Source organism: Leptopilina heterotoma, unplaced genomic scaffold (assembly GCF_015476425.1).
Source record: "Leptopilina heterotoma isolate Lh14 unplaced genomic scaffold, ASM1547642v1 Lhet_172, whole genome shotgun sequence".
In the NCBI taxonomy this organism is placed as follows: Eukaryota; Metazoa; Arthropoda; class Insecta; order Hymenoptera; family Figitidae; genus Leptopilina; species Leptopilina heterotoma.
The window spans coordinates 625,889-647,190 of record NW_025110888.1 but is presented as its reverse complement, the minus strand read 5'-3'; the positions used below and the strand labels follow the sequence as shown (position 1 = coordinate 647,190).

The window sequence follows — 21,302 nt, the reverse complement described above, 5'->3', positions numbered from 1 at the left end:
AATAATAATATAATTACTATTTTCATAAAAAATATTTAATTAAATATTATTAGGAATGTATGTACTTAATAAAGGCACTAAATAAAGTTATTAATAGATTTATAACGAATTCTCTGATTATTATTAGTATCTGCTAAAATATAAGAATATTTATTGTTAAATTAATAAACCATTGTTTCAAATTTGCTTAATTTTATTCAACCGTTTGCGAATTCTACAAGTTGAAATTTTCGCGGTATAAGGCACACGGTAACTAGATCATCCACGGTATATGGCACAGGGTATTCGGCCGATCATGAAGCTTTGTGCACCACGGTAATACCAGCACTTGCATTACTTTCAAAAATATTTATTATTTGATAAAATATACGCACTACGACATTCTAAATTTTTTTATTATATCAAATAAAGTCAAAGATCAATTTAAAAAAAAATTATACAAATATCTTGTGAGGTTTGTTCACAATCTATTGACTAAGTCTGCATTAGATTTCAAACCACGGTAATACCCACATTTACCCTATGTACTTATAACTGAATTTTATTATTTATTTCATCCAAAATACTCAGAATTAATGATCCTAAAGTTCTGAACGTTCAAATGAACGAAATTTATTTATTTCTTCCTCAAATTTAATTTTTATGTCAATAATTTTGAGTTACTATCAAAAAAATTAATTTTTAAAGTTTTTAAATGTAGAATCTAAGTTTTAAATTTTTATTCGAATCAATAATTTATGAAAATATTTTTAATACAAAATATTTCGTTCATTTGAACGTTTAAAACTTGTGATTCATCAGAATTACACCTGTAATATTGTGTAATATTCCTGTAATATAGCGTAATATTCGGGTAATGTAACGTATTGGCGTAATACTAGCGTAATAGGGGTATTAGTCATGTATTAGCCGTAATGTGCGTAATAGGGATTACTGTGTACACCATTTTTCTTAAATTTGAGCGCGAAATTTAAATGATAATTTTCATCACAGGTTAGAAATAATTCGACGTTGCCAAACGTTTGACGTTACCAAGTGAGTCAAAACATTAAATATTTCTCACTGTTTTGACTAGCTGCGTCAAGCGATAGAACCTCCTTAAAAGAATTGAACAACAGAAAATTTTTATATGAAAATACACTTACCGTTAATAACACACGATAAAATTAATATTTTTCAAGTCACCAGTGCGGTCATATCTCATCAGTGAGAGGATTTCAAATTCGACACCTAGCAGATGCGGAAAGAACTAATCAGAATACAGTCCAACAACACGCAGGGCGGTGCACTGGAGAAGTAAATGCTTAATTTGACCAGTTAAAAGTTCTTGTTCCACATTTTGACCTATACATTTTTTTAGGAAAAAACTTCACCTTTATGAAGAAAATTTAAAAAAAAAATTTTTTAATTGTTTATACACCATTAGAAAGTGCGTAAAAATAGCTAAAAAATCCCAAATAAAAAACATCTTTTCTTTTTGTTTTAACCCGGCGAGTATGTGGTTGGGCATGTCATGCCCCACATTTACTTAAATCCTTTTAAATCCTAAAATTTCCACTGTAACGTTTTGAAACTTCGAGTAGCTGAAGTTATGGGTTCATAATAAGAGAAGATGATGGTATGGTGATAGTGTTATGTAAATTATATTTTAAATTACTTGGACGTAAACGTCAATTTTGCATATTTTTGGCGAATTTTTTTTCCTAATTTCTACTAAATTAATGACAACTGAATTGAGATATATTCTAAAAAGCAGTATTATGCTCCTCATTCACTAATATTTAAAGTCCTGCCTTTATAAAAGTGCAAATTTGATTTTATAAAAGTTTTAAGTTTTCATTGTTTTATTTAATCATATGATAAATCTTATGACAAAGAGTTGATTTTATCTTTATAAATAAATAAATAATTAAGGAAATATATTTTATTACATGCCTTTTTATAATATAATACCAGAAATTAACTTAATATAGCTAAATGTAACATTTATAAGCAATTTTACATTTTGGGCATGTCATGCCCACCACATAGTCGGTGTAACAGTTTCCCGCCACATACTCGCCGGGTTAAAGAAACTACATTTTTCAAATATGTCATGTAAGACAAACAGTTTAAACTTTGTTTAAATAAAAAAATAATTTTTGTTCGTGCCTTAGAATTATATTGAAAAGTAAGGTTTTTATTATCGTATAAGAATTTTAATTTTTAATTAGAATTTTGCTTTTATAAATTTTTAAAAAATTTTTTTAAATTGAAAAAACATTATAGAAATCCATGATAGGCAAAAAATAGCCTTAATCTCCACATGGTTAAAAGTTAATTTAAATATGTATTATTAATATATTTAATATGCAATATTATACGAATTTAAGAAATTGATTAGTAATATATGTAACTTTTTAATTTTACAATACATCGTATTCTACTTTGACAATTTTAGTACACATAGGTAATTTTTGAAAATGATTTCTCCAGAAGAAAATCCTACTCACGGGCCTGACATACTTTGATAAATTTACAAAGCATTTTTTCTAGACAAGTATTAATTCTTAAAATAGGTCTGTATATTTTTACCTTTTTTTACATAGAATAAATAAAAAATATTTGTATCCAAACTTAAACTGAGGATTGAAATTTAAAGAGTAATTTTAATTCTTGGCAATACATTTTATTTTTGAATTTATTTTTATATACGTATTTAGATGTTCAAAAAAATGTTATGGTTTACATAATTTTATTTCTGAATTATCATTTTCAACCATTCATTATACCTACTGTTTTTTGTACAATATAGTAAAAAGAATAACGAACTGAACATAAAATAACAATTTAGGAAAAAAAATTAAATACATAATTTTTAAATGGTAATTGCAGTTTTATTATATAGTGTATTATGAACAAGAACAAACTTAAATTAAAATAAGTAACTAAGGTGAACTGATGAAATCTATACGGAGAGAGATTTTGTATTAATTTTGCTTACTGAGCTAAGCAGGAGGTTTTGTATTCCTTTAAAATCATAGTCAGTAAAATGAGGAAAGTATTGAAAAAATAAGAAAAATTGAAATAATTCTTTTAAATTTTAGAATAAAAATTTCAACCTTTAATATAGGCAATACAATACTATAATAATTGTGAATGAGCCACAAAGGACAGAAAATAGGAAGGAAGTAAGAAAGAGAAGGAGAGAATTATTATCGAATCCAAGGTATTTTGCACACACATAAATTCAGTTCACGCAAGCATCATTATACTATACAAACACAAATTATACACAATTTCGGAGATCTATGTTAAAACCTATAAATGCATTCATATAAACTTCACCTATACAAATGAACGCAATATCGCACGCATGCTGGTACATTGGGAGATACGCAGTTATCTCAAAAATCAGAAATATCAATTAATAACCGAATTATATTAAATCATTCTTAGTTGTATACGTTCATTTTAAAACAATTGTAAACACCGTATTGTATATTGTTTAGTTTACTAAACAATACAAAGTTTAAGAGTAGGGGATAAGAGGATCGGTTGTGGGTATGGTTTGGTATAGTGAACACACCCCCGCGAAACTTTTGACAGAAATGAGATTTGTCAAATATGACAAATATCTTGTGTGTGTTATAACCGCACGTAGTTTTTTATGCGAATACAAAAGTGATCGTACACCTGTGCTTTTTGCTGTAAATAAATTAATTTTTTGACACGTTGAAGAAAACATAAAATTATTTTTAAACATTTTTAAATGTACCACAACTCGAAGTGAAATAATCGAAATGATAAGTTCAATGCTTATTTACACAGTAAATATATTGTATTTTGTGATCTAATACCAAGTATCACAACAAAGTTCAGAAGCAAAATTTTTTGGATGACGTTTTAAAATGATGGCAAAGTTATGTTGTAGGCACTAAAAATGGTTCGGTTGTGGACACCGCACTTTTACTCTTGACAAATCGTGAAATATCGTCGTCGATATAATCGCATAAGTATAATTTCTCACAACATTTAATAGTGTTTTATGAATTTTAAGAATTTGGTGGTCTAAAGAATCCGCTTTTAGAAGACACCATTTTGTCGAAAATTATTATTTTGTTTATTTCTTCGATTCATCTCAGGATAATCTATTATATTAACGAAAAATTTTTGGTTTTTTCATTTTAGATGTTCCCCGAGTCGAAGTTTTGATTTTTTTGTTTTTGCTTCTCTTGATTCTCTATTGGTTCTCCTTTGATTTTCTTGGTTCTCTATATTGATTCTCTTTCATTCTCTTATTCTCTTCAACAGAGAATCAATTTTTAGGACTATGAGCCAATTAAATTAGTTCGAAAGTCGGCTATATTATTATGGCGTTATTAACTATTACAATTAAAGAGTTAGTCATACTTGATCCCTTGTACTGTACGCTTATTCAAATGAAATAAATTTAAAATTTATGTGTTCTTTTTTCTTTCTAGATCTTTTCATATCGTATATATATACTTAAAAAATCTTGCAAAAAACTGTGAATCTACGTAACCATTACATTATTAATTTATCGAATATTTTTTCGTAAAATACTAAACAAACTTATAGTAAAAATTGTAATAGAGAAGTCTAAAATATGATAACAATGCAGGGATATCTAAAAAATGTTGATAACCTCTGAAATTTATTATAAAAATGCTACTAAAACAGGTTTACCAAAAAAATTATTAGACAAGTTTTAACATTGCAGTGATTACGTAGTGTATCAACGATTACACAGCCACACAAAAAAAAAAAAGTTCTGATCTGGGGGTCTCACTATGTAGACTTTATGTTTTTTGGGTCGCTGAATCCGAATCCGAGGTCCATTTAACCCCATCAGATCAGGATTTTGACATATCCTCAAAAAACCAATATGGCGGACACATTTTTGAAAAGTTCATCGGATTCGCTTGAAATTCGTTACTCGGGGGTTTTTGGGGTCGCTGATTACGAATTTGAAGTCTGATTTCAAAAATTCAAAATGGCGGATCCAATATGGCTGACAAGTTTTTGAAAAATTCATCGGATTCGCTTGAAATTCGTTACTCTGGGGTTTTTGGGGTCGCTGATTACGAAACTGATGTCGGTTTTTCAAAATTTTGAATTTGAAAAAATTTTGAAAAAAAAAAAAAATTTGAATTTTGAAAAACCGACATCAGTTTTGTAATCAGCGACCCCAAAAACCCCAGAGTAACGAATTTCAAGCAAATCCGATGAATTTTTCAAAAACTTGTCCGCCATATTGGATCCGCCATTTTGAATTTTTGAAATCAGACTTCAAATTCGTAATCAGCGACCCCAAAAACCCCCGAGTAACGAATTTCAAGCGAATCCGATGAACTTTTCAAAAATGTGTCCGCCATATTGGTTTTTTGAGGATATGTCAAAATCCTGATCTGATGGGGTTAAATGGACCTCGGATTCGGATTCAGCGACCCAAAAAACATAAAGTCTACATAGTGAGACCCCCAGATCAGAACTTTTTTTTTTTTTGTGTGGCTGTGTTATTAGAGAAGCAATGGAGGATCATAGAAAATAAAAATTTCTAATAGAGAATCATTCGAGAATCAATTTGATTTTTTTTTGCTTCTCTAACATCAAAAAGGGAAATATCAGACTAAAAGAGAAGCAAAATTACATACAATAACATTCTCTTTTGCTTCTTTTGATTCTCGAAAACTTACTGCTCACCGCAGATATGCTTCGCTTCGGAGGAGCTCCTGCCAATTCTTTATAGAAGTTTAAAAAAAATATATTTTTATAAATAAAATATGTCAAAATAAAATTTAAAGTAACCTTTATTATGTGCATTAATTTTTAAATTGAAATACTAAATAGTTTTCTCAGGAAAAATTCTTAAAATATCGACTTTTTTGGCTGTCTAAACTGGATGTAACCCCTTAACGAGACTTTGATGTCATCCGTCGTTCATATATACAGTCATATAGTAGCTGTGCAGTTAAGGTTTAGTGTGAGGGGTCAAAGAAATTTTATGTGAACCTTGCATGGGGGAGGAGAAGAGGTCAAAATTAGAAAAAAATTATAGTTAATAATGAATGGCTCCTTAGTTAATTTTTTTGCATTTTTAGTAGATTTTTCAAGAGTGCTCACAATCGAACGAAAATTTTCTTTTTGAGAAAAATTATCACTTCATTAAATTTAAAAAAAAAATTTTCTAGTCGATTGAATCAATTTAGTTTCTTCGCCAGTAGTTAGCTAAGGTCTTTAGCTTTTAAAAGATGTGTATATGTTCGCTTAATATCTACTTGGGCACATGTTATGAGTCAAAAACAAAAGGGTGCCCTCAACGGAACCTATTCTCTTACAGAATCTAATGAAGGCGTTAACATATCCCATCGAATTATAAATTAATTATAGTTCAATGCCCAAAAGGAACTAACTTTCTAAAATACCGATATCAACAAATACTATTGATATTTGAATTGATATATCGCTTATCAAATATCGATACAAAATATCGAAATAATGGAAATATAGGTATTTCAGATACTTCGATATCGATAATAATAATATTACATACTATTATAAAAATAGAAACTTTTTTTTAACTTCTGAGAAAGTGATATTTTCTCAATATTTTGTTTAACAAAGTTCTTAATTTATTTTACGTATAATAAAAAAATATTAATGTGTATATTTTGTGTCAAACTTTTCACTGAGAAATGTTTAACATAATGATGTTTTTAAATTTTTGTAGAAACTGACTTTTTGCTTATAGTAAAGCTCAAAGAACCGCATTTGTTGCATTAAAAATATCATAATAAATGGAAATGTGAATTTTTTTTACTTATCAATTAAATTTCAATATTTTATAAATTTAACTTTTACAAATATTGCAAATAATGTTTATAATTTGTTAGGATTATGAAAAAAAACTAATAATTTAAAAAATTATTGAAACAATACTTATACACATAGTTTTTTGAAAATATCAAATTGATATACTTTAGTATCAATTTGATACTTTGGAAAAAAACTGTGTATGCAAATATACGTTTATGCATTAGCGAAATATTTTGAGCCGAGATTTTAACACATCGATTTAATACTTATATGTTTTTGTGATAAACACAACGTGTACATGATCGCATGAGACGGCTCGGCTAAAATATTCGTCCAATCTCGGTCAGTTTCGTAACCGCGCTCTACGAGAAGCGAAAGCCTATGCAACTAAATAGGATGGTCATAATTTTTAATAGTCGATAATACTATTCGTTACTAAATTTACAATAATATATGTATTGCATTCATAGAATTTAGTATGATCCAGTAGTAACACTTTTTACTATTGCATACTTCCTTACTTATAATATTAAAATTTCTTACTAAGTATTCTAATTTTTTTTTTACTTCAGACCAACTGAGCACCGAAAATTTAAAGAAATAAAAACTTCATTACTCACTAAATCTAATAAATAAGTAAGAAATCTTCCACGTAAAAAAATAAGTTCATAAACACATAAAATAAGTGAAATTTCACTTATTTTAAGGGGAGGTTCCCATTGCGGGAAAAAAATAATTGATTTATTTTTTATTGTTTTTTTGGAAGCTGTGTATAGCGATTTTTTGATCCCTATTTAAAAAAACATTATTTTCTAGATGCGCCATATTGGCCGCTATTTTGCATTTTTTGAAAATAAAATATATGTTTCAAAAGTTCAAGAATGTATCTTTATTTAGAAAAAAAAATTACATCGCTAAGTCATAGCCGTTCCTCGCAAAAAATTGTCAAAATTTGTGCTTATTTTGGCCTCCGCAATGAAAACTTCCCCTTAAGTGTGTATGCATTTATTTTTTACGTGGAAGACTTTTGAAATATGAATAACTGCATATGCACTTATTTAAAGTATTTATTTATTTTATTTATTAATTTACAGTATTTACCTCCTCGTGTAAACATATCTTACATATTTGATGTTTTGATTCTTGAAAAAGTAGAATAAAGATTTTTTTTAACATTAATAACTATTTTTAAAAAGATAATTTTAAAAAATTTAATTTATTCACATGCTTTCCAAACGAGGACAACTGTCGAGGCACTGATCTGAGCCCCATTTAAAATCTAGTAAACACCCTACGTATGGGGTTTTGTCCAGAAATTCTGTTCAAACCCACAAAATAAAAAAAACTATTAAAACAGTAGTAAATAATGATTCTCTTCAATTGTTTATAACCTTTTTATGAAAAGTAATTTTGAACACTTAAGGTATTTCAACTTTATTCAAACTTAACTTGGAAAATTTACGAAACCCTGGGTCAGAATCCCATTTAAAATCTAGTGAATACCCTACTTGGGGTTTTAGCCAGAAATTCTGGTCAAACTCACAAAATTAAAAAATTATTAAAACAGTAGTATAATAACGCCCTTCCTTTGAATTGTTTATAATTTTTTTATGAATTGTAATTTTAAAGACTTAATTTATATTTACACTTTATTTAAATGAGAAAAACTGGCGAGGCCCTTGTCAGAACCCTATTAAAAATCTGCTGAACACCCTACCTGGGGTTTCGGCTAGAAATTCCAATCAAATCCCTAAAATAAAAAAATTATTAAATTACTAGAATAATGAATGCTTTTCATTACTAATAGCTTTTCTACAAAAAGGACTTTTAAAAACTTTGTTTCTTTTAATTTTTTTCAAATGGGGAAAACTTTCGAGGCCCCGAACAAAGCCCTCTTTTAAATAGGGTAAAGTGGGGCATTTTCTGCACGGGGAAACGTGTATGGGTGATTAAAGGAGGATGTTAAAAAAGGGTCGATTTTTGTCCCGAACCGAGAAGTAAATTTCAAGTGAATCCTTATACATTTTGAGCCCAGGAATCGAGTAGTAACCTTCATTTCCCCCCATACCCTCGGGAAAGTGGTGAAAATGAGGAGAAACCATGAAAAGTCCAAAAAATAAGAATTAAGTTGGAATATGAGCAAAATGACAAGGAATCTTTGTTAAATTAGCAATAGGTGCAAACGTACAACCCTATATAATAGCGTAAATACTTACACTGTTAAAAAAGATTGTAAATTTACAATACTTTAATACAAAAAGTGATTGAAAATTGACAAATATTGTATATGAAATAATTTCAAAAACGCGTGTTTGAAAGATTTGTAAATTTACAATATTTTCAAACAAAAGTGTTTGAAATTTTCAAAAATTTTTGTATGGATTAACTTCAAATACATATGTTTGAAAGATTTGTAAATTTACAATATTTTCAAACAAAAATGTTTGAAATTTTCAAAAATTTTTGTATGGATTAACTTCAAATACATAAGTTTGAAAAATATGTAAATTTACTACCTTTTCATAAAAAAGTGTTTGAAAAATTTATGTGTAAAGTAATTCAATGCACATATGTTTTAAAATATTGTAGGTAAATTTACAACTTTTTCATTGAAAAGTACTTAATTTAAATTTTTTTGAGTTTTTATACAAAATAGCTTCAAACATATGTGTTTAATAATTCTGTAAATTAGTTTAAAACAATATTTATAAGTAAATACATTTTCAAATGTTGAAATAACTAAAATTTTTTTTAATCAGTTTAATTAGTTAAATTTGACAAAACTTGTTAAGAGAAAAAACATTTTGGATGATATAATATAATTAATATAGTTAGTTATTTTGTACAGATTAAAATTTAAAAACTGCTGAATTAAATAGAAAAATATTTTTCCATAAAAAATCTTCTGTGTATAAAGTATTGTTTAAATATTTCTTAAACATCTTAATACATATATCATAAATTTAACAGAAACGTGAAGAGAAAAAAAGTAAAGAATACTATGAATCGGTTGGTGAAGAATTTTAAAGATATTGAATCTTTAGAAATTTAGAAGAAGTAAAAAAAAGGGAATGGTCCACATGTTTCTCACTACTGATACTTTGCAAGAGATTTTCATAGCCTCCCTTGGTCGAGCGCGTCTAGGCGCAGCTCCCAAGGTTGATGGCTCCATACAAGACACACTATACACAGACAACACTATATACGACTAAGGGTTCAAATCGTAGTGTCGCATTTCCGTAAAAATGCTAATGAAACTTTTTTTTAAATTAATTTACATTTATTGTAACATATCAAAACACAATATAAACAGTTTAGATTTTTTATTTAAATATTTAAATCGTTTTGGTATTTCAAACAGATTTGTTTGAAATTTCAAACAGTTTTGTTTTAAATTTCAAACAAAACTATTTGAAATTTCATTCAAACACTTTGTATTAATTTTACAAAGAAAAGTTTGAAAATTTTAAAGAAATGTGTTTTAAAATTTAATAAGAAAATTTGTATTAAATTTAAAAATGTGTGTTGTAGTTTTCCAAAATTGTATATGATAATTGCTTCAAACATTTTTGTATTAAATTTGTAACAAAAATTTTTAACAGTGTATTACATAAAGTGAGTTAAAATACCTAACAGTAATTATTTTTACTTGAAATAAAAATATTCGCTAGTCAGAAAAAAATTAGGTTAGGTTCACAATGTGACTAAGTTACAAAAGGGATAAAAACATATCATAAAATATTTTCTGGTCCACAAATAACTGCCACATGCTTGGTTACTGTCGGAAAAGTCGGAAAATATATGGAAAAATTATGAAAATTGTAACAAATTGAGCTTTGGCAGTCAGAATCAATTTAGAGTTGAATAAAGTTTTCATCTTTCAGTTTTTTCTTCAAATTTTTTTTAAATAATATCTTGGACTAGAAATAACTGTTGTAGGTTTTTTACTGACGGGAAAGTCGGAAAGTCTATGGAAAAATTGAAACAAAAAAAATGGTAACCAAAAATATGAGCTTTGGTAGTCAAAAACAGTTTAGAGTTGATCAAAGTTAACTGAATTTAGTTCTAAAATGATTTTAGATCTACCATCATACCTAGATTTTTCTTTAATATCGGAAAATGTGTGAAAATCGCGGAGAACTCAGGAAAAGTCGAAATTTTGTATTGAATTGAAACCTACAACAGTTCCGGGACAAAAAAATAATTTGGAAATGAATTTGAATAAAATTTGTCATTTCTGAAATAACATCAATACATAATCCGCGATTTATACACATTTTCCGATATTAAAGAAAAATCTAGATATGATGGTAGATCTAAAATCATTTTAGAACTAAATTCAGTTAACTTTGATCAACTCTAAACTGTTTTTGACTACCAAAGCTCAATTTTTTGTTACAATTTTTTTTGTTTTAATTTATCCATAGATTTTCCGACTTTCCCGTCAGTAAAAAAACCAACAACAGTTATTTCTAGTCCAAGAAATAATTTAGAAAAAAATTTGAAGAAAAAACTGAAAGAAGAAAACTTTATTCAACTCTAAGTTGATTCTGACTGCCAAAGCTTCCATAGATTTTCCGACTTTCCCGTTAGTAAAAAAACCAACAACAGTTATTTCTAGTCCAAGAAATAATTTAGAAAAAAATTTGAAGAAAAAACTGAAAGATGAAAACTTTATTCAACTCTAAATTGATTCTGACTGCCAAAGCTTAATTTGTTACAATTTTCATAATTTTTCCGTATATTTTCTGACTTTTTCGTCAATATTAAAACTCACAACAGTTATTCCTAGTCCAAAAAATAATTTAGAAATGAATTTGAATTACTTCTGTCAGTTCTGAAACAACGTAAATAGATTAGTTTTATTATATTGAATTTTCCTGAGTTTTCCGAGATTTCCACACATTCTTCAGACATCAGGGAAAAGTCTAGATATCATTGTAGATATAATATTGTTTTGGAATTAATCTAAATTAACTTTACTCTACTCTAAACCGATTCTGACCACTTAAAAATAATTTCTTACATTTTTCAAGGGATTTTCATAAATTTTCCGACTTTTCCGACAGTAACCAAGCATGTGGCAGTTATTTGTAGACCAGAAAATATTTTAAAATATTTTATGATATGTTTTTATCCCTTTTGCTCTTATTCCAACTTAATTCTTATTTTTTGGACTTTTTATGGTTTTTCCTCATTTTTACCACTTTCCCGAGGGTATGGGGGGAAATGAAGGTTACTACTCGATTCCTGGGCTCAAAATGTATAAGGATTCATTTGAAATTTACTTCTCGATTCGGGGCAAAAATCGACCCTTTTTTAACATCCCCCTTTAAAATGTCATTTTCACCAACTACAATAATGATGACTTGATGATGTTGCAATTTCTGGTTAAATTATTTTTTTGATTGACTAGCATGTATAATTAATGGAATTAATAGTGGTCAAGTACATAATAGGAAATATTTTCATAAACATACAGATTTTTTAAAAAAAATATATTTTCACGGCACACTTTGTCAATAAATTTTTAGTAGAAAAGACTTAAAATACACTAAGATTTGTTAACAAATCATTGCTTTTCAAAACTTAGAAGCCTCGTTGCCAAGTTGTATGTTTCTGTAATAATTGAAATATAAGAATTACTTTTCATAAGCGAGTTAAAATTGATTAAATATTTATCCAAAAAATTTGTTTCTAAATATTCTATAAGGTGATTACAATAGTTTAATAATTACACAAAAGTTTTTAAACAAGAAAGTTGAGAAAATGATATTTTCCACAATTTCTGGTTTTTAAAATATCAATAATTTCGTAATTTCTTGTCTAAGACAAAGAATGTTCAAGAATGGTTCAAAAGATGTATTTAAAAAAACTCTACAAAACTAAGGAAAACATTTATAGTTGTCCTAATATTTTTTAAAGCTATGGCCCAAAAAATGTTTTTTTGCAAAATTAAAAATCCAAAAAAATGTAATTAAACTCTGTGAATCGGACTAAAATTTTGCGGCCTGCTCTCAAAATTTGAATCAGTAAAAAATGCAAAATTTCATTTTCAAAATTCCCTGACTTTTTCCTGACTGAATTTTCTTTTTCGCTGACTTATAAATTTTTAAATACTTTAAAAGTATAACAAAATTTTTGATTGTAATTAAAAATTTTATATTTATATTGTTTTTAAGTAACAATTTTATTTATAAATGAAAACCTAAGATAAAGTCTAAACACAATAACTAAACATTTATTTTAGAAAGGTTTTTTAATTTGTGGTTTTTTTCGATTAAAATTCTCTGACTTTTAGAGAATTTTTACAAAATTCCTGACTTTTCCTGATTTCTAATTTTTCCTCACTTTTTGAAGAGGGCAGCCGCTCTGTCGAAACATAAAGAAATTGTTTTATTTTTAATTTGACTCACAATCAGTGATAGTTCAACTCAATGTTCTATATTTTAACTAAGATGACCCCCTAGTAATAAATTCAGATAATTATTAAATCTATAAAGACTCTAGCAGCCAACAATCTGTTTCAAGTCAACGATGATACACAGTTTAGAACCATTGAATAGCTACATTAAAATAAATGTAAATACAATAATTCTGTTTAATTCTCTGCAGCATAGAATTAATTAGTTTTTGATTGATATTAAAATTTATACACAATTAATGCGACCTTATGGAATTCAATTAAGATTACATTGTACACTAGAACATAATCATAAAATTTATTTAATAGGGGAGATTGGAGTATAGTAAGTCGAACTTTTTCCAAGCTCAATATCTTACACAAAATTTTTTTAAAATTTTTTGTCTTAACGGGAGGAATAACCTAATAAATATCACAAACAGTATTTTAAAATTATCACTTTTCTGCAAGAAGTTTTGGTTTTATCAAAAAAATGCATATTTATGGTTTTTAAAAACTTTGGGGAATTATGAGTCACCGCTTGAATTAAATTCAAAATCAATAATAACGGTAAAAATATAATTATTAAATCATTAGAAATATTAGAAATATTAAATGTTATAGAACATTATATCGAAACCATATCCATCTTAGGGCCCTATTAATTTAAAATTCTAGACAATAAAAAGTTATAGAATGAAATTAATTGGAATCACAATTTGGACAAGTAAAATAGTAATAGGCTTCATTACTTACATATTTTGAATGAACAGCTCTATCGCATGAATCGTAATGAAAAGAATTGTGACTTGTTTCCCCGTGCAGAAAATGCCCCACTTTACCCTATTATTTAAAATAAGGCTTGAGTTGGGGCCTCGACAGTTTTCCCTATTTGAAAAAAATTAAAGTAAACCAAGCTTTTAAAAGTCCTTTTGGTAAAAAAGCTATTAATAATGAAAAGCAATCATTATTCTAGTAATTTAATAATTTTTTTATTTTAGGGGTTTGACTGGAATTTCTATCCAAAACCCCAGGTAGGGTGTTCACTAGATTTTAAATAGGATTTTGACCAGGGCCTCGCCAGTTTCCGAAGTTTGAATAAAGTTTAAATAACTTAAGTGTTTAAAATAACTTTTCATATAAAGGTTATCAACAATTGAAAATAATCATTATTTAGATGATAATATAGTGCCTGCTATGAGTGATTTTTATAATACATACCTGTATTGATACATTGCAATTAAATCGCCAAAAACAAGCAACACATAATACTGTGTGACTCACAATTTCACAAATGCTTCATTTTACAAAATACTTTGTATTAATTAGTAACTTTTTGATGCAAAATTTCTTTTTGGAGTCAAAGTACTAATGCCACACAATGATTAAAATAATATTTCCCTCAATTAATTCTTGAAAATGGTTGTAAAACTAATGAAAACATGAACGCACAAAATATTTATTTGAATGGAATTTTTCATGTGGTTATTTTTTAGGGTTCATAAGTAAGTGTAAGAGCATAAAATGCTAATGAAAAATTTACTTTGGATGAAGAAAAGAATATAAAAAAATATTGATGATCAACCTTTTAAATATTCTTAAATAATGAGGTGGCACACATTTTCCCCATGACTCAGGATTCCCCAATCTCCTGTAATAATTTTTTACCAATTAAAAACATTACTGATTTTGATGGCACTTGCTTAAATAAGAAGAATATTAGCGTTTACTAAGATATTTAGAATTAATTTTAATTGAAAACAGGTCATTACTAAACTTTTTAGAAGAGAAAACTAAAATTCAATATTTCTTCCTAGGATAATACAAATTATTCAAATTATTTTATCAGTCCGAAATCTGAGTTTTTATTTTTCACCGTGTATAGTGTACAATAGCTTCAAAAAAATCCATTTATCCATAATTATAAACGAAAATATTTGTCCTGCCCCAAAGTGTTTCAGATAATTGAGTATAGTTTATGGTTAAATTTTTTCACCATATAATTAAGTATAATATATTTAAGATAAGGGTGCATTTATACCTTTGGCGGTAGAAAAAAAAATGTACCGCAGAACATGTGGATATCGCGTTCACACTTAGTTGTAAAGGTGTTTCTACAATAGCTTGCAAAATGCAATTGTTTTGTCTGATACTCTGATTCAATGCAAATGCAATATATTAGTTTATACATTGAAAAAAATTTCTATCCCGGAAACAACAAGGTGGCTATATAGTTAAAGCCGATTTTGTTGAAATGACAAGGAGTCTTTGTTAAATTAGCAATAGGTGCAAACGTACAACCCTATATAATAGCGTAAATACTTATTACATAAAGTGAGTTAAAATACCTAACAATAATGATTTTTACTTGAAATAAAAATATTCGCTAGTCAGAAAAAAATTAGGTTAGGTTCACAATGTGAATAAGTTTAATAATAATCAGTAAGTGTTAACCAACTACTACCAACTAACTCCTTGTCATTCGTAAGAAGATAACCTTAAAAATTCGAGCATGTTTTGCATACAACTTTCCTAAAAGTGAGAAAATCATTGGAAAATTACACGTCAAGCTAAATTTTTCGATGTTTATACAATTTGAATTATATAACCGAGTAGTAGGCTTATCACACGACGGAGAAAAATGAGTTTGCTTTCATGAATAGCTCATTTTTCCATGCATATTTTTAAATTGGTTAATAGCTGAATAACTATTTCAAACACTTTTCAGAATAAAGAGGATGTCACTCACACTATTCAAGCAAGCAATTTTAAATAAATATAAAATAATCTTAAGGAGTGTCTACCTCTAATTAAAAATGAGTAAATTTGGTCAAATTTTAAAAATAAATAGTTTATTGTGCATGAATACCATCCCAAATTTTTAATTGATTTCATAAGACTGTTTGTATAATTAAAAAAAAAATTTTTAATTAACACGTTCTCTGATGGGGGACACGTGTTTTTATTGAAAATCTTTCGTCTACTTCTTCACAATTTTCTAAAAAAGTGAAATAAAGTCGAAAGTATCTACAATGTATCATGAAATATATGGTAAAGTTGCATTTCCATTTTTCCACGCATGTGAATTTAAAAGGATGTTGCTCAATTATATTTTAATGTACCTTAAATATGTAGATATAAATATTCATAAACCTAATTAAAAATTTAATATTAGAGTTTCAATAACAAAAATAAGAAAAAATGATTTATTAAACAAATAGGTTTCTTTTCATAATTTTATTAATAATAGCCATAAAAACAGTTATGGACTCAGGTTACCCAAACTTGAAAAATGAAACTTTTAAACTATATAAAATTCAGCATTGCCTCTACGTTTTCGCAGTTTTCTTATATCTGCACTGAAAAAATTTTCGTTTCAAAATTTAATATAATTCATTTCAATCTTTAATATGGTTCATTTCAAAAAGGGAAAAACGATGTTTTTAGGTTATTTAATCGTACAAAGCTAGTAATGTGCCGTTTCCGAAATTTATACTTTTCGAAACTTTCAGTTGAAAGTTTCAATGAAAAGTTTCAAATTACACTCGACTCTCGGATCTTTTGCATTCAGATCTTTTACACTCTCGCTTCTTTTGAAATTTTTCTCCTGCACCTTTTACCTTTTATATTAAATAAGTAAATTACTATCAAATTGTCAAAACAATTATTTCGCAATAACTTTGGTTATCTAAAGTAAACTACACGGAAAAAAAGAAATTAGCTGCAGCAGTAAACAGATGTTTGCTGTAAAATCTCTGAAAATTAGCTACCACAGCTAAGAAGTTTGCAGTGGCAGCGAACATGTTAGCTGTGACAGCAAACATTAGTAAAAATTTAGTCGAGTTTGCTGTCATAGCAAACTTGTTTGATCTCACAGCGAACTTGTTCGCTGTCCCTATTTCAACGAACAAGGTTTGCTGTGGCAGAAAAATGTTCGCTACTGCCACAGCAAACCCTTTCTATGCGTGTAGAACAGCTCTTCCATTATGTGATTAAAATTATATTAAAATTTTTATTTTTTTAAATGTAAATATTAAAACTAAAACATAAATACTGTCATTAATTTACATATTTGGTTATACATATGGTTTTGTTTTGCGTTACTATGACATTTGTTTTGGTAAAAGGTATGAGAGGATTTGGTCCCGTAAGTGCAAAAGATCCGAGAGTCGAGTGTAATTGAAATTTATGAAATTTTAGCCTTAACCTCTAACTTTTTAAAACTAATAATTTACAAATTATTTAGTTATGTTTCCAATTATTCCTTTTAACTGTAAAATACAAATACTATATACTATTCTAAATGTTTTAATTCAAAATATTTATTTTTACAAAAATTTATTTCCTTAATTTTAATTTTCATAAATTTTTAAAAAATTTTGTTATTTTAAAAATAAGATTTCAAGGATCACATGAATGAATAGTTAAATATTTTTACAATAACAAGTTTGTGCAGGTTAAGAATTTAAAATAAGCACAAATTCTATCAATTTCCAAACATGATTGAGACTTGACATAACCGAAATACCAAATTTACAAATTTTATAAATTTCATGAAAAATTTCATCGATCATAAATTTCATGATTTGAAACTGTCAAAACGAAAGTTTCCAATTGAAAGTTTCAACGGCACATTACCGTTTTCCCCTGTTTGAAATAATTATATCAAATTTTGAAAATACCTATTTTTATTTATAAATAAATAAATTTCACAGTTTTTACACGTTCTAAAAGAGTTTTCTAAAATCACTAACTTTCTATATATAGTCCAGAGTATGTCAGTCTCTGTTTTTTACACTTGAAATTTCTTTTATGCGAACAAAAGCTTGCTCGATTGTTTTTAAAAATGAAAATTTCACGAATTTTCAGTTTCTGGTCATTTTCCTAAAAGGCCCTGTCCCGAATTTTTAAAATCCCGAAACCATTTTCCCGAATGGAATTTTCCCAGAAAAATTAAAATTTTTAAACTGAGTAGAATGAACATGTTTATTGTCTATTTTGTTTCTGTTGCTACGCTAACATATCTGTCATGTATCCGTAGCAACTACACATATATTTTGATTGTTTAACATGATTGTAAACATTAATTTGTTGGTGTAAAAAAATGTTAAATTTGTTTTTGATTGGTATTTTTAATTATATTCATTATTTAGTATATTTTCAATAATATTTATAAATGTAAGAATGATGTAGATGCAAAAATATATATCCATTTAAAAAAAAAATTTCGGGTACATAGACTTTCGGGAAAAAGGTATTCGGGATTTTAGATATTCGGGAAATTGGACATTCAGGATAGGGCCTTTTGAGAAATTGGTTTCGGGAAAATGACCGGTAACCTAATTTTCACCTCTTTCATTTTCCTACGGATTATAAAACTTTTCAAGAACTTTTCTAATCTAAAACCGTTTGAAAAAATTGTTTGATTCTTTTCAGTTTCGTAAAAATTATTCGACCCTCAGCAACAACGAAAACTTTTTAGAGACCTTGCATATTAAAATCCTGCCCATTTTATGACTATACTAATGGACATAAAAGAGGAACGTTAAAAATATACAATGCGAAACCAACCTTTATAAAACAGTCGTTGAAAGAAAGATTATGACGAAGGGAATTTTGCCATCGACGAGTGTCCTTTCGATAATATGGAAATCGATCTGCTATAAATTTATAAATCTCAGCTAGAGGCAACATCTTGTCTCTTGATGACCATATTGCCATGGCTGTTAGCGAAATATAAGAATAAGGTGGCTTTTGATCACCGTACGTGTCACGCGACGGTCGTGGCATTATTAATTCAGTTTTGTTTCACATTACTAGAAAACACATGACTACTGATTAAAATGTTCACTATATTTAAAATAATTGTTATTGGCAACGTATGAAAAAACATTTCTAATCAACTTCATTTTGAGAACATAAATTTTAAATATGCTTTTTAAGAATAATTAGTAGAAATCATGGTATTTAAACGAAGTTTTTAAGAAAGATTTATCTACATTTTTCTTCAGTGGATCAAATTTAATTCACTTCATTAAGTTTTTAATTAAACTCCTGCACAGTATCACTTTGCTCTTTTAATTCTTATTTAAACAGAATTTCTTTAAGAATTATATAATAATCCAAAAATTCGTTATGTTTCATAAAACAAATCAACTTAAATATTCCAAAAAAATCGTTGATTAACAAAACAGGTTCATAGATGCGTTTTTTTTTTGGTAATTGAAAAATTTCACTCTTCAATAACTTCCACTTGTTGAGATGATGAAAAGAAACTTATAATTCTCATATTAATAACACTATTTTAGATAATGTTTTAGTTTCCTTGTCACTAAATATGAAAAAACCTGAATAAAATTATTTGTGTATATTTTTTTGAGAATAAAATATGGTAAGGTCTTGACATTTGAATATCACTTGGAAGCACGTGTCACCATCACACCGACGCTGATTGGCTAGACATCGAGTATTGCGACTCGAATGACAACAAGAAAGGGAGACCATGTGACATTAAAGGATTAAAAGACAAGCATCCACGAGCGGAGCTTCTCGTATACTGCTGGTATAGAGTCCCCACACCATCACGGTTGAGGTTCGCCCTACCAGAGGTTGTCCAGCAACCCATTGGTCAGAGGGAAATGTTATTTAACCAGAGATCTTGTTTGGAGGCGATTACTCCGACCAATGAGAAAATCTAGATGTAAAACAAGGGGTTGAATGATCAACAAGGGGGAATGGAAGGAATGAAGAATAGGTAGGACTGCGTCCCTCATCACTTGGAACTAAAGAAGAGGCTGAGAATTACTCTATCTGGGGAGGAGCTTGTAAGGGAACGCCCAGACTGATGTTCCACGACATTATAGTTATTCCGAACGCGCCCACATTGTTTGACGGTAAGTTTATTGTGAATTTAAACTAAGCTTCCAATCAGCGGAACGTTACGAATGCAAATTCTTGATTGCTGACAAGAAGGCAACGAGAAAAGTATGGTTAATGGATATCAGGGCTTGTGGCTAAAAAATGTTTGATTTATGCCGGTCTCATTAATTTTGCCTGATTAATTTTGTTTATATGTCCTTATCCAATGTATTGTTAAATTTGTTGATAATGAGAAGATTAGTTTTATTGATAAATAATAGAACTGAGCAATTGATTGCGATTACTATTTAGTATAGGTCACCCTTAATGTTTATTAATTACTATATCAGAGACCGATGATGAAGCAAAACTAAATTGGATTGGGGTACAAAAGTTCCGAAAAAAAATGTTTCAGCTCAAAAGTTTCAAGAGATTAGTTCCAAGGATGGTTTATTGCAACAGAACAAAAGTACCAAAAAATAAGTTCCAATATAAATTAAATAGAAGTTCCAAAAAGAGTAAAAATGTAAATTGTGACCAATTATTGCTTTTAAGTACTCAAAAATTTCATAATTTTAAATGAATTCTTGATAGTTTGAGACCATATTAAATATATATTTAATATAGTCTCAAACTACTAAGAATACATTTAAAACGATAAAATTCAACGTGTATTGAAGAAAGAATATTCATCCTTCAATACGTTGAATTTTATCGTTTTAAATGTATTCATTGTTGTTGATTTGTTTTTCTTAACTTTTTGTCCAAGAGTGAGTTGCCAAATAAACTGTTCTACCTTTTTTATAATTTCAGACATTTTATTAACTATAATAATTTGAATGATCTTTCATTCATTCCCTTTTTCTGTTCCTCAACACTCTGAAGTTGTCGTTTGTTAATACTTTTGTTTTTTGCGAGGGGGTATATACTTCCGTATTGGAGTGTACACTCTTCTTGTAATAGTCGTGTAATATCGCGTAATAGGGCGTAATAGTACGTTATTACGTGGGTGTAATACCTAGACATATCTCTGTATTGCCCTGTAATACTTGGTAATAAGTGTAATTTTAGCGTAATAAGTGTATTGGAGTGTACACGTTTTCAACCAGTAAATACCCCCTCGGTTTTTTGTTATCTTTAGATAGATTTTATATTACTTCTAAACAAAATTAGAAAATTGTTGAACAACTGTGATTAAGAAATAGAAAATTTATTTATTTTG

At 27.9% G+C, this 21,302-nt stretch overlaps 1 protein-coding gene across 1 annotated transcript in view; it reads right to left on the bottom strand.

Moving 5' to 3' along the window:
- LOC122499695 (forkhead box protein B1-like) overlaps window positions 1-19,766 on the bottom strand; it is a 76,805-nt gene extending 57,039 nt beyond the window's left edge. Inside the window, exon 1 of the mRNA XM_043608174.1 lies at window positions 18,794-19,766. Coding sequence (XP_043464109.1) covers window positions 18,794-19,012 — 219 coding nt within the window. The 5' untranslated portion in view covers window positions 19,013-19,766. The remainder of the gene's footprint in view (window positions 1-18,793) is intronic.
- Between the last annotated feature and the right edge of the window lie 1,536 nt (window positions 19,767-21,302).